The following is a 15,045-nucleotide window of genomic DNA, read 5'->3' on the forward strand; positions in this document are numbered from 1 at the left end:
CCCGCCCACCTCGGATTGTGGGAGCCCAGGGGTCATCAGAAGAGAGGCCCAGAATGGACCAGGAGAGGAGAATTTGAACTGGGGGCCAAAGGATACACAGGGTCCAGCAACAAGGGGAGAGGAAGGAAGGCCACCTCCCACATACTATCTTCCCTCTATCCTGACCAGAGTCACCAGCAGAGGGTCCTGAGGTCCTCAGGATGGTGAAACCACAAGAGTAAAGGAGCCTAGTGAAGAGCAGGAGAGAGTAAGTACTTGTCTCTCGCCCAGGAAGGTGACTGAGACAAGGCAGGGGCAAGAGAGTCTAGTTCAGGACCTTGGAGAAGGTCTATGTTGCAGGTGTATACAATGTCACAGAAGACAGGAAAGGACAGAGATCCAGGAAGAAAAGAGGGAAATCAACTGTTTTAAGCTTTTGGACATTGAGGAGAAAAGGACTGTATTTAGCCACGGATGACTTATAATAGTAAAAATGGAAACAAATCTAAATATCTGACAGTAGAGGAATTATAAACACGTATTGGATTTAAAAAAAAAAAAAAAAAGACGAGAATAAAGGAGCTGGCTGGGAGCAATGACCAGAAACACCTGCACTGAAGTTTGCATGAGCAAAATACAAATGTCTGTATTAAGTCACTGTCATTAAGCCATAAGTCATTGATTGAAGAGGCTTGTTACAGCAACTGGTTTGACTAATGAATGCAGTGACCCTGTCCCCTGGCCAGAGCTGATGGACACAGGGTCAGACAGCTGACCCAAGCTCAGTCAAGCAAAGACTCTCTCTGGGAAATAAAAGAGAAGCCCGGAGACCAACAGTCATGAGAACTGAGCCGTGTGAATGGCCTGTCCTTGAAAAGAGCCCCAAACTACTAGCCACCCAGTCCTGTCCACCCAGTTCTCTCCTCAAGCACGTGAGATGTCCCACAATCATTCCAACAAATTCTGTTTTGATTTAAGTTATTGGCAGAGTCAATGGAAGGATAATAATTTGAGATTTTAGCCTGAGTACTTTTTCATTTTCATGATTTCCTACTACCTGCTGCCACCCTTTCCCCATTTAGGCAGGAGCCACGGTATCCTAGGTCTACTGCCTCAGAGAAGGGATGACCCTGTAGGATGCAGAGAACAAGAGAGTCAGATTCTTAGCTTTTGAGTTTCACATCTAAGAAGCAGCAGTCTTGGAAGGAGAGGTGCAAAACCCGGCCGTCCTGCCCGTGAGTAAACAAACCAACCCCAAATCCCCAGCCAGGGAGAGCAGAGGGAGTCAGGCAGGGAGGGAAGAGAACCGAGGAAGGTCTGGGTCCCCAGGCTGGGCTGGCAGTGCTCAGGGATGATGGGAAACTCCACAGAGGTTTGGGGACTCTGAAAGCAGAAGGAACTCGTGCCCATGCTTCTTATTGGGTGGAGCTGAGAAAAGGGCGTGATGCTTTGCAGAAATGTTGTCTAGTGTCTTGTCAAATGACTCTGGAGCATCTCTGAGGCTCTGTGTGTCCCTCCATGCCCTGGAGAGGAGCACGTGTTCCCACTGCACCTTTGAGAGGGCCAAACTAAGAAATGGCAGCGTAGTATTGGAACCCAGGCAGTCAAGCTTCCGCATCTATTATCTCTACAATCATGCAACGGTGTTATAGAGAAAGTATGGGAAAAATAACTTAATTACCTGGGGACAGAAATGGATACCCGCTCTGCTTGCAAACCCAAAGAACCTGAATTAACAGCACGAAAGCTAAGACCTAGACCCACTCACAGCTGGTGACCTGGCCTTTGCTCCACACCCGTTTCTTTTCCACCCCAGCCTCCTGAGGGTCTGGAATCCATTCTCTTAGGAGGGTCTGGGCTCTAAAAGCTCGAGAAATAGCGGTACCTCGTGGGATCTAAGGCACTGAAGGGGCCCAGCCCCCCAAGGCAGAGCAAGGCCTTCTGCAGCCTGAAACTGAAAGTTTCCTCCAACATCGTCACTGTCTGCCCCTCAGTTCCTGGTGGGATTCTGAGCAGACAATGGGGAACTGGTAGGCCTGGTGTCCAGCGGTGATTGTTTATATCTGGGTGGCGGCCTGATTTCCCATCCCAGGGTGCCTCGCTGGCTGCCAAGGAACCAGGCTGACTCCCCAGAAACCCTGAACGGGTTGCCCCATCCTCCATGGGGCTGGAGGGAGGAAGAATAAAATGGAGGTAGGTCCCTGCTGGCCAGGGGACCAACTGCATCAGAGACCCCGCTCCACCTCGGGGACTCCCCTGGAGGACGGAAGGCAGAGGATACAAAGTCAGAGCTGATCCTACTCCTTGCTGGTCAAGTGCCTGCTGTGTGACCTCTGGCCAGCGGCTGGTGGCTCTGCACTTGAACCTTCTTACCTGCAAACGAGCCCACACCTACCCTAGAGACAGAAGTGCAGCCCTCCCACTGCTGGGTGCCTGTGCTGTACCAGTTTTAAATGTTTTGAAAATCTCTGCTTATAGGATCCATTCCCAAAGGGGTAGGAAAGAGTGTGCTGAATTAGTAAATGCCACAAACTTGCTGCTACTTAGACCATGCCTTATTCAGTAGGAACTCAATAGATTTTTACTGCCAGACCCTTGGGCTGTCCCCAAAATGGGAAAATATACTGGTTGAGACTGAACTCGGCGTAATACAGACCTTGGGTTCCAGGGCTGTGCAACCTGAGGTAAGTTTGGTAATCCCTCTGAGCTGCATGTATAAAATGGAAATAAATTATAGTCACCTGGCTGAGCTGTTGGGGAGAGTCAACAGGATGACGCAGGCAAGGTGCTTAGCAAAGGGCCTAGCACACAGCATCTGCTGAATGAGTAAAGGATTGAGATGCCGCGGCTAGCGGGTCCCTGCTGCCTGGCCTGGGAGAGCCTCTTCTCCCTCTCTGTGGTGTTTTTTTTTTTTTTTTTTTTTTTGCGGTACGCGGGCCTCTCACTGCTGCGGCACCTCCCGTTGCGGAGCACAGGCTCCGGACGTGCAGGCTCAGCGGCCATGGCTCACGGGCCCAGCCACTCTGCGGCATGTGGGATCCCCCCGGACCGGGGCACAAACCTGTGTCCCCTGCATCAGCAGGCGGACTCTCAACCAGTGTGCCACCAGGGAAGCCCTCTGTGGTGCTTTCACAGCACTTCCAATTCCAGACCTATTAGGAAGTGCAGCATCTGGACGCCTGAGACAAAGAGGCCAGGTCATCTGCGGCGGGGTGGGAGGGGGAGCAGGGTGGCTACAGCAGCTGATTCTTCCAAGGGACACATGCCACCAGGCGGAGGCAGAGACCTGAAACAGGATTAAAACCTCTGTTCTGCTGGCCTTTTACTTTGTGTTACTGGTGAAATGAGATTTCCTGCCTTTCAAATCCTGTTAGTTTTGTTTGTGGCACTGAAACCCATTTGTCTTTTATTATTAACCTTTGAGCTCAGTTTGGCCTCTGGTTTTCCCGTGTTCTCAATGGTTAAAGAAATAATTGGGTTATTCGGGGGTTTTGACTTCTACTCTTTTCCAGATGGATCGCCTGTCTCAACTCATCAGAAATTAAAAGGCGGCCCAGCCCTCGTGGTGAGTATGGGTTATGTGGTTCTGAAAGGTTCACGGGCTCTCTGTCCATCCATTCACCACCTGCCCCTACATGTCCATCGTCCATCCATCCACCCTCCCACAGCCTCGCTGAGCCTGCAATACAGTCGGTTCTGCTGTAACGCAAAACATACATTCCTAAAACCACAGTGCAGTGAAAAGTCCTACAGTCAAACACAGAGCTTATGGGGAAAACACGGTTAGGGGCACAACACCCAAAAAGTGTATCCAAAAAAAAAAAAAGGACAGGCATATAATAAAAATGGTAGCACAGTCTTATACGTGTAAAATGGTTAAGAAACGCACAGATACTACAATAAATATGGTGCTTTACCGTGAAGACAGCCTGATGCTTGCTTTTGGAAATGAGTGTCAGCAGGTCTGCAGTGTGAGTTGCTGCAATGTGGTGACGGAGGGCTGTCTGAAACTGACGGGTGGGAAGCTGTAACACCAGGTGTGGGGGGAGGGGGGTCAGGAGGAAGTGAGGAGTATGTTTTGTGCATTCCTACATGGGTGCAGTTTCCCGAGTTCACCTCGTGTTTCTCGTGGATGAAATCACACCTGAGCAAAGGCGAAGTTTATACTGTGCTCAAATTATTCCAGAATACTTCAATCGTGTTGGAACAAATTTGCGTTTGCAAAACAAGCACTGCAGCAGCACTGACTGTATGCCAGGATACACAGCATCACACAGTCCTGACTCCAGCTTCTCAAGTATTCGAGACATTCCCAAACCTACCCCTCCCCCCACCCCGGCCACGAGAGCGTAGCTCCTAGGCGTGAAGCCAGGGATTTGATTTATTTTTTATTGATCAAAAGCTTGCCATGAGCCAAGCACTGATAGTACTAAGTTATCCGTATTAACTCATTTAAACCTCATTTAACAATGCTGTGCAAGCTAGGTACTTATTATTAATACCCACTTTCCAGAAGGGGAAACCAAGGCACAGAAAAGTTAAGTAACCCGACCAAGATCATGTTGCTGCTAAGTGGCAGACCTGGGATTTGAACCTGGGAGTCTGGTTCCGGGGTTCATCTACTCTATCTCTCTGCTACACTGTCTCTGTGTCCCGAGGGGATCTTAGCCTTGCCCAGGGCAGAGCACAGGGATCTGCAGTCCACGCTTTGGGGTCAGGCAGGCCTGGATTTGAATCCTGATTCCCCCCACTCACTGGTTGTACAGACACGTTCTTCACCACTCAGAGCCTGGGTTTCCTTTTCGGTGAAGTAGGAATGAACAGTGGTAGGCCACCCTTGGTGCTGCTGTAAGTATTAAATGAGATGAACGCCTTAGAACAGGCTTTGGTGCAGTCAAGTGCTCAACAAATCCTGATGCTTATAAAACAGAAGCAACCAAATCCCCATCTCCTAGCCCATGCCCACACCTGTCCTGCTTGTCCTTCAGGCACGATGACTGCTAAGTAGCAGAGGTGGGAAAGGGAAAGGGGGCTCTGACCACCCACCCATCCTCCTGGGCCTTCGTTGATGACTGAAACAGCCTTGACAGGAAGCCACCCTGAGGCTGGGTGCAGTGGCCCTGCCATCGGCTCACACTCTGCTCTCCAGAGCTGTGGGCACCGTGACCCAGACACCCGGGGAGCAGGATGCTGATGACCCAGACACCACAGGACGACAAGGGGCAGAGGGAAGGAGGAGGAGGGGCGCCAGCAGCCAGCCTGGATGGCTTCGGGTTTATGGGGAGGATGCTGAGACCCTGGGTCTGTGATGAAGGAGGCTGGGGAGGGGCGGGAAGGAGAGGCAAGTGTGTGTATGTACTTCTGTACGTAGTCTCCACCTATTACTCATCCAAATTTGTGGGGCATCTCCTGTGGGCCAGGCCCTGTGCTGAGCAGGCACCACACTCAGTGTCTAGTAGGACAGACAAGACACACACGTGAGAAGTAAGACAGACTGCTGGGTGCTATGGTGGGGGAAGAATAGGCTGTGGAAGCTGCCAATGCAGCCAGAGGAATGGCAGACCTGTGCCGTTCCACTTCCCCTGCCCACTCCCAGGACAGACATTGCCAATCAACCTCAACACTCCTGCCAAGCCCGGACCGCACTTCAGAATCCTCCTCAACACAGAGCTCCAGGGAGCTACTATCGATTAGCTGAAGTTGGCACACGAGATATAGCTTATGTTCTTAGCTGAGATCTGGAGGAAGAATGAGTCAGAGAGCAAAGAGGGAGCAGGGGTAGGAAAGGGAGTGCCAGGTAGAGGGAGCAATGTATGCAAAGATCTGGAGGTGAGACGGAGGGAAGTGTAGAGGTTCAGTGGTGGAGCAGGGGGCACACAGCTGCGGACTGGGGGAAGCTGGCAGAATCCAGAGGAAGTAAGTGCTGAGTGACAGACTGTGCAGTTTAGACCAAAAAGGAGACTTGCAGGTATCCCGGCAAGAGTGATGAGTGGCCTCCTGGCTGGGGGAGGGGAGGGGAGTGGATGGAGTCAAAGACGATTAGGAGTGAAATAGTAGAGCCCAATCATGGACTGGATACGGAGCGCGAAAGAGCAGGAGGTGTCTGCGAGAGTCGTCTGGTTCGGGCAGCTGGGAGATGGTGGCGCTGTGCACTCAGAAAGCACAGCAGACGCTGCTGCTGTCCCCCATGTGCCCTGACCCTCACCATGTCAGTGCTCAGTGACTTCTAACTGTTGGCACCCTCATTCCTCTGGCTATGGTTCTCTGGCCCCCAAGAAATTTCTCTGGTCTCCAGAGCCCTCACTGCCACAGGAAGGGCAGGAGAGTTAAACGTGAACATCCATCAACCAGTAACCGATGAGAGTGGGAGTATAAATACTCCAGCTCCCTGGCCTCCCAGGAAATGACTCAGGCACCTGTTCCACACTGACTCCTAGAGTCCCCATCAGGATTAAGCTCCGGATGCCCACAGTGGCAGCTGGCTTCTCAACACACATGTTGCTGGATGCCTCCCCTGCCCTATCTCTCTCATGGGCCCCCCCACCATGGTTTTCCAGAATCACCTTCCAAGTAAACTGCTTGCACTCAAATCCATGTCTTGGGTCTGGTTCTGGGGAACCCAAACTGAAACAGATGGTCACCAGGGAGTATCTCAGGATTGATGAGGGGTCTGGGGAGGTACTGTTCTCATGGTCCGTTCTCAGGGGGCTTGAATCCTTGCCCTTTATCTAGGGGAGACGGGCCTGCTTGGGGCGGGGGTGGGAGTGGGAGCTTGGATGGTTGCCCAATCCATAACTGTTCCCTTCCATCCTTAACATACAGAACCAAATTTTCAATCAGGCAGAAAGGGGCACTGGAAGAGAAAACCCTTCCCCAGTGCCAGGGGATAAACCAGGATCGGTCCACCATGCTGAGGCCTGCGGAGGGGAAAGACAGACTCGTTGAGCCACCAAACCATCCTGGAAGCATCCACCTCCAGAAATCTTGACAGACGCAGCCATTAAAGGAGGGAAAGAGTCGAGTAGAATGGGTAAGGGCAGACTTCAAATGCTAGATTTGAATCCCCAAAATTGAAGTCACTTACTGGCTGTGTGACCTTGGGCAAATTAATTAACCTCTTTTGGCTTTCATTTCCTCGTCTGTAACATGAGGATATTAACAGTTCCAGGGTTATCAGGTTATTGGGAGAATTAAATGAGTCAATACGTGTAAAACGCTTAGCGCAGTGCCCACACGTAGCAAGTGCTCTGTATAGTGTTAGCTCTAGAACATTACTACCATTAAGCCAGAGCTTCTCAACCTTAACCCACAAACCACCTGGGGATCTTGTTAGAAGCCTGAGATGAAGCCAAAGCAATCTTGGAAAAAAAGAAAACAGAGTTGGAGGAATCAGGCTCCCTGACCTCAGACTATACTACAAAGCTACAATAATCAAGGCTACATGGTACTGGCACAAAAACAGAAATATAGATCAATGGAACAGGATAGAAAGCCCAGAGGTAAACCCACGCACCTGTGGTCAACTAATCTAGGACAAAGGAGGCATGGATATACAATGGAGAAAAGACAGTCTCTTCAATAAGTGATGGTGGGAAACTGGACAGCTACATGTAAAAGAATGAAATTAGAACACTCCCTAACACCATACACAAACATAAACTCAAAATGGATTAGAGACCTAAATGTAAGACTGGACACTATAAAACTCTTAGAGGAAAACATAGGAAAAACACTCTTCAACATAAATCACAGCAAGATCTTTTATGACCCACCTCCTAGAGTAATGGAAATAAAAACAAAAATAAACAAATGGGACCTAATGAAACTTAAAAGCTTTTGCACGGCAAAGGAAACCATAAACAAGACAAAAAGACAACCCTCAGAATGGGAGAAAACATTTGCAAACGAATCAATGGACAAAGGATTAATCTCCAAAATATATAAACAGCTCATGCAGCTCAATATCAAAAAAACAAACAACCCAATCAAAAAATGGGTGGAAGACCTAAATAGACATTTCTCAAAAAAAGAAACACAGATGGCCAAGAGGCACATGAAAAGATGCTCAACATCACTAATTATTAGAGAAATGCAAATCAAAACTTCAATGAGGTATCACATCACACCGGTTAGCATGGGCATCATCAGAAAATCTACAAACCATAAATGCTGGAGAGGGTGTGGAGAAAAGGGAACCCTCTTGCACTGTTGGTGGGAATGTAAATTGATATAGCCACTATGGAGAACAGTACGGAGGTTCCTTAAAAAACTAAAAATAGAACTACCATACCACCCAGCCATCCCACTACTGGGCATATACCCTGAGAAAACCATAATTCAAAAAGACACATGCACCCCCATGTTCACTGCAGCACTATTTACAATAGCAAGGTCATGGAAGCAACCTAAATGCCCATTGAAAGACAACTGGATAAAGAAGATGTGGTACATGTATACAATGCAACATTACTCAGCCATAAAAAGGAACAAAATTGGGTCATTTGTAGTGACATGGATGGACCTAGAGACTGTCATAAGGAGTGAAGTAAGTCAGAAAGAGAAAAATAAATATCGTATATTAAGGCATATATGAGGAATCTAGAAAAATAGTACAGATGAACCTGTTTTCAAGGTAGAAATAGAGACACAGATGTAGGGAACAAACATATGGACACCAAGAGGGGAAAGTGGGGCGGGGGATGAATTGGGAGATTGGGATATATATATATATATATATATATATATATATATATATATATATATATATACTAATGTGTATAAAATAGATAACTAGTAAGAACCTGCTGTACAGCACAGGGAACTCCGCTTCGCTGTACAGTAGAAACTAACACAACACTGTAAAACAACTATATCCCAATTAAAAAAAAAATCTTTTGAAACTTGTTTAAAAATAAATAAATAAAAATACTACCTTGCTAAATAGCAAAAGAAAAAAAAAAGAAACCTGAGATGATGCATTTCTTTTTATTCTTTTTATTGGCCATGCCACGTGGCATGCAGGGTCTTAGCTCCCTGACCAGGGATCGAACCTGTGCCCCCTGCAGTGGAAGGGTGGATTCTTAACCACTGGACTGTCAGGGAAGTCCCAAGAGATGCTGCATTTCTAACAAGCTTCCGGGGGATGCTGCTGGGCCGTGGACCACACTTTGAATAGGAAGGGCTAAAGCCACTGTAACTGGTATCGTGTAGCCTGGAGCCCAAGCACTGTCAATGGCAGAATGGCCCAACCCTTGTAGGGAGCCCTTGTTCCCCAGCCCTGAGACCTGGCTGCATGCAGCATTTCCAAAGTTCTCTGTGCCTGCCCTTTGCATCTCTCACCACACTGCTAGTTGCGTGGTCAGTGGAAGGCAGGGTCTCTGAGATGCCCGGCCCAATTGTCTGGCACACTGTAGGTACTAAATGAAAATCCACTGTAGGTGCCAAATGAAAACCCCTGTGCCCACTTGCAGGAATAAACACACCCGGCAGCACCAGGGGCTGCAGGCTGGCAGGGGCTCCTCAAACATGCCGGCTCCCTATAAGCCTCAGCTGGGCTGGCAGGAGCCCAGGGGGAGGATAGTCACACCACCTCCTGTTTCAGAGCCTGGCATCTGGGTCCTGCCAGTGCCCAAAATACCTCCAGAACAAAGAGGAGGCTGACCACAGCTCAATGTCCCCACCTGTCCCTTCGACTTCCTTTCCTCACCCAGGTGTTGGAGGAAGGGGGTAGCACCTGGTTGGGCTCCACCAAGACTCAGCCCCTCTTGAGAGGGCAAGACTCTCCCGTCTCCTGGACAAATCGCCCTCCAAACCACCTGATCCTTCCTCAACTGTCTCAAGACACCCACCGCAAACCTTTTAATAACCATAATCATCACAGCCAAAATTTATCCCATGCTTATCCTGTGCTAAGCACATTCTAGACACAATTATAATGGGGGTGGCTCACTCTATCTACTAGGATGCAACTGGCCACAAGGAGCAAAATACTCAACTTACAGTGGCTGAATAACAAACAACAATAACAACAGCTAATAATAATAATGCTTGCTATGTGCCAGCCACTGTTCTAAGTGTTTTACATATACTAACTCATTGAATCCTCACAACTACTCTATTAGTGGTCTGTACTATTATGGACCCCTTTCTATAGATGAAGAAACTGGGACCAGAGAGGTAAAGTAACTTCCGTAAAGCTACACAGCTCTTAAGAAGCAGAAATGAGGCTAAAACCAGGGTTGTCCGACTCTAGCGTCCTGGCTTTGAACACATCTGTAATATGTCCCTTAAATCACATGGTCCCTTAAATCACATGACAGCAAATGACAACAGGAGGCACCTCCTAAGCACCTGTCATGTGCAGGCATCATCTCATTTCTTCTCCACGACACCCTCCTATGCTGCTCCCCTCGGACAGGTCATGTGGTCTCTCCGAGCCTTCGGCTCCTCTTCTGTAAAATGGGAATATGGGTTTGACCCCCTGCTGTTGTTCACTGCACCATGTTGCTGCCCCCGTGACCTGGTCTTCTGACCTGTCTGCGAGGCCAACAGACGAGATGTTTATCCGCCTCCCTAAAGCTTAGAGGACTACAGACATGCCCAAGGCCATTCAGGGGGTCAGTGGCCAAGCCAGGACTAGTACCCAGATCTCCTGACCCCCTGAAACTCAGCAGGGACCTACTGCTACCCAGATGCCTAGAATATCCTCCTCCAAGTTTTGCTGCCTTGCCAAGTTTCTTAGGTTAAAGAAAACATTTGTTCCCTTCTTCTGCGTCCTCCTTCTCTCCCTCTCCCTCCCGCCTGTCCTCCTTCTCTTCTCACCTTCTGGAAAGTCTCCCTAGGAGGTGGGTGGGCCGGCAGAATCTGCCAAGGCGAGGCCATTCAGAGACTGGAGACGCCCCATTTAGGAGGGGCTGAGGGGGAGAAGGCTTTCAGGCGGCAGAGCCCCTAGCTGCGAGGCAGGGCCAGAAACAGGACGGGAGCAGAAGGTGGCAGCTGAGCCCCAGTCCCACCTCCCAGCGGCCTGGCTGGGTGTCTGGCCTTGGACAAGCCACTCAGCCAGGACTGTCCAATGGAACTTCCTATGACGACGGAAATGGCCGACGTCTGCACAGTCCGATACAGTTGGTGCTGGACACATGCTGCTACTGAGCACTTGAAATATGGCGAATGCAACAGAGGAAAAGAATATTTAACCTTAATTCATTTACATTTAAATAGCCATATTCGTCCAGGGTCTATCATACTGGACAGCAGGGCACTTAACTTTTCCAAGCCCCAGTCTCCTCTTGTGCTTGACAAGGATGGTGATACCCCTGTCCTCCTTGGCCAAGGACGGCTGAGACAATGAAGCGATGGGGTGCTGTGGTACCAGCCCCGGCTGAGAGTCGGGACTCCTGGGTTCCAGACCTATTAACGTGCTGTGTGATCCAGGCCAAGCCCCACAACCTCTCTGAGTGCCCTGGTCATCTGTACAATTAAGAAGTCACTTTGGATCAAAGTTTCCTTGCCAGGGATGGGGTTTAGGAGAATGTAGGAACCCACTACAGTTACACCAAGTGTGTCTGTACGACTGTGTGTGTGAGAATGCGTGTCTGTGGGTGCTTCCCTGGTGGCCCAGTGGTTGAGAATCCGCCTTCCTATGCGGGAGATGCAGGTTTGATCACTGGTCAGGGAACTAAGATCCCACATGCCTCAGGGGAACTAAACCCGCGCACCACAACTACTGAGCCCGAGCACCTCAACTAGAGAGCCCACGTGCCGCAAACTACAGAGCTCACGTGCAGCAGCAAAAGGCCCCGCACGCCACAACGAAGCTCCGTGTGCCACAACTAAGACCTGATGCAGCCAAAAAAATAAGTAAATGAAATTTTAAAAATTAAAAAAAAAATGAGTGTTTGTTTGTGTTCGGGTGCGTATGGGTATATTTACCAGGGGAAAGCAGGCTCAAAGCTTTCCCAAAATTCTCAGAGGGGTCCATGACTGTTCCAACCATGAGAACCCCAGCCTAGACTGGTCTTCTCCCAGGGAGCCTTTTAAAAATGGAATTCCCAGGCTCCACTGTCAACGAGTGTGATTCAGCAGCTTGGACTTGGGGCCCTGAGATCTGTATTTGTAGCAAGTTCCCAGCGATTCTGATGTACAGCTGGGGGAGAGAAACACAGGCAAGGAGCCAGTTGGACCTAATGTTTTATGACTTGATGTGTGTGAAACTCCTCATCAAGCAGTAGTACACATTTTTAAAAACCAATTGGGATTTCAGGAACTAAGAGAGTAAAGAGGAAATAACAACGATCCTAACAAGACCCCTTCCAACCCCCTTCTTCATTTACTGACACTGCTTTGCCAGCCACTGTGCCGTGTGCTTTATAAATATTAACCCATCTAATCCTCATAACACCCCCTATGAGGCTGGTAGTACTGTCCCCGTTTTACAGACGAGGAAACTGAGGCACAGAGAGGTGACTTGCCCAGGATCACACAGCCAGTAAGCGGTGGAGCCAGGACTGAGATCTAGACAGTTGGGTACCAGAGTCCATGCTCCATCGCACTCCCTCAGAGCATCCTTGCTTCACCACCTCCTTCTGAGGATGAGGATGACCCAGGAGCCCTGAGTTAGCACCCCTCCCAGCCTGAGGCTGACCCAGGGATCCTGGAGGGTGCTGCTCTGTCCCTCCCGCCCCACCCCACGCCCAAGACAACCGCGGGCCCCACACTCACTTGCCCTCAGAGCCGTAGCTGTTCATGCTGTCCTCGATGGACTCGTGGCTGGCCTGGCGCAGCGTCCTGCTGGGCATCTCCACCGCCAGGCCCGTCTCCGTGCTCCTCTGGATGGCCCCCTTCAACCTCCGGCTGTCCCCTTCTGGGCAGAGTGGCCAAGAGAGATGGGGGGAGAGACATGGGGTGGCAGGGGACAGAGAGACCAGTCCTCTGGTTAGTGTTTCAAAGGCTGGTGGCGGCCCAGCTTCGGCCTCTACCATCCCCATCCCCAGTCCCTCAACCTCCTCCCACCACCAGCCTCACCTGCACCCACCCTCCCTGCCCTTTACACCCACCCAACAAACAGAAATCACATGAGTTCTCTTAGCTGGCAGATTCATTTACATGTACTTTTTTTTTTAATTGAAGTATAATTGATTTAAAATACTGGGTTAGTTTCAGGTGTACAGCAAAGTGATTCAGTTATTTTTTTTCAGATTATATTCCACTATAGATTGTTACAAGATACTGAATACAATTCCCTGTGCTCTACAGTAAATCTTTGTTGCTTATCTATTTTATGTACTGTAGCTTGTATCTATCTGTTAATCCTATCCTCCTGATTTGTCCCTCCCTCCCTCCCTCTCCAATTTGGTAACCATAAGTCTATGTCTGTGAATCTGCTTCTGTTTTGTATGTAGATTCATTTGTATTATTTCTAGATTCCACGTATAAGTGATATCATATAGTATTTGTCTTTCTGTCTGACTTACTTAAGTATAACATTCTCTAGGTCCGTCCAACATGTACTGTTTCTTGAATTCACTTCTTCCCTGCAACCTTCTCCAGATCATCTCCCTCCTCCTCTTCAGCTCCTAGTTACCGAGCACCTACTATGTGTCATACTCTCTGTCCATGAAAGTGCTTTTCATGGACTTAGACCAGGGTTTCTCCACCTCAGCACAACTGGCCATGTGGATGCATTATTGCTTAGCTGTCAGGCACTGTCCTGTGCACTGTACAAGGTCCAACAGTATCCCTGGCCTCTACCCACTAGATGCTAGTAGCACCCTCCCTCCAGTTCAGTCATGGCAGTCAAAAATGTCTCCAGGGCTTCGCTGGTGGCGCAGTGGTTGAGAGTCCCCCTGCCGATGCAGGGGACACGGGTTTGTGCCCCGGTCCGGGAAGATCCCACATGCTGCGGAGCGGCTGGGCCCGTGAGCCATGGCCGCTGAGCCTGCGCGTCCGGAGCCTGTGCTCCGCAACGGGAGAGGCTGCAACAGTGAGAGGCCCGCGTACTGAAATTAAAAAAAAAAAAAAAGTCTCCAGACACTGCCAAATATCCTCTGGATGGGAGGGGGGGCAAAAATCACCCCTGATTGAGGACCACCGATTTAGACCACTGGCACCCTGCCCAGGTTTAAATCCCGGATCTCTTTCTACTGGCTGTGAGACCTTGGGCAAATTACTAGTCTCCCTGTGCCTCCACTTCCTCGACTGTAAAATGGGAGAGCAGGGTTATTATGAGGACGGCCCTCTGCCCTTCTATTCCCTCTCCCGTCAGCAGCTCACACCTTCGCTTCCACTTCCACTCTGTGATCAGACGTTATCTTATCCAAGCTCTCCTTTATCATCTCCTGGCCCCTCCCACCCCAGGCCCTTCTCCACCCAGCGCCCTGCTTTGGCTTTCTTCCTGACACTTACCACCCCTGACATGTTCAGCACTACTGGTCTATTGACTAGCTTCCTCCACGCAGAAGGTAAACTCCGTGAGGACAATGCATTTCATTGTGTGGCGTGTTGAAGCCCCAGGGCTGAGAACACAGTCCAGCCATTGTAGGTGCTTAATTACTAACTGCTGGATGAATGGGTGTCTGCCCTGAGACTGGTCTTAATCCACAGCCGCCCAGGAAGCCGCGGCTCCTGCTCTCCCAGCTTTCACACCTAGCACGTGGGATTAAGGCGCGAGGGTAAGGGACTGGCCTGCGCATAGAGCCGGAAGGCGGGGCTGGGGACGCGGGGCACCGTTTGACCCTGGGGTGGCCTCTTGGCTCTGTGCTCCACATCCTTGAGATCACGGCAAGGTCTCCGTCTCCCACCGCCCTGGAGGGGCTGTGGGTTTGCTAGAGGTGGAGGCAGATCCTTAGTGGGACCTTCCCCATCTCCCCACAGAGTCCGGGATGAGCTGACAGACCCCAGGGCCTTCACCAGAGCTCACTGACTGACCCATCAGGGGACAGCAGTGCCACCCGAACCCCGCGATCCTACTCAGCAAGAAGATGGGGGGCGGGGCCTGTGTGCCAGGAAACAGGGCGAGGCCAGGACACCTCCTACTGGTCTTCTCCTGGCTTCCCTCCTCCCAACTCA

General features: G+C 50.0%; 1 protein-coding gene across 2 annotated transcripts in view; it reads right to left on the bottom strand.

Moving 5' to 3' along the window:
* Positions 1-15,045, bottom strand: part of RIMS4 (regulating synaptic membrane exocytosis 4) — a gene marked incomplete at both ends in the record, with an annotated part of 61,456 nt that overhangs the window by 7,842 nt on the left and 38,569 nt on the right. The window contains one exon of one of the 2 annotated variants that reach the window (XM_082856680.1): positions 12,700-12,838. In XM_082856680.1, coding sequence (XP_082712806.1) covers positions 12,700-12,838 — 139 coding nt within the window. Of the gene's footprint in view, positions 1-12,699; positions 12,842-15,045 lie in introns of both variants that reach the window. The other variant, XM_082856679.1, reaches the window with a different exon arrangement.

Source organism: Leucopleurus acutus (genome assembly GCF_964270905.1).
Source record: "Leucopleurus acutus genome assembly, chromosome: 16".
Taxonomy (NCBI): Eukaryota; Metazoa; Chordata; class Mammalia; order Artiodactyla; family Delphinidae; genus Leucopleurus; species Leucopleurus acutus.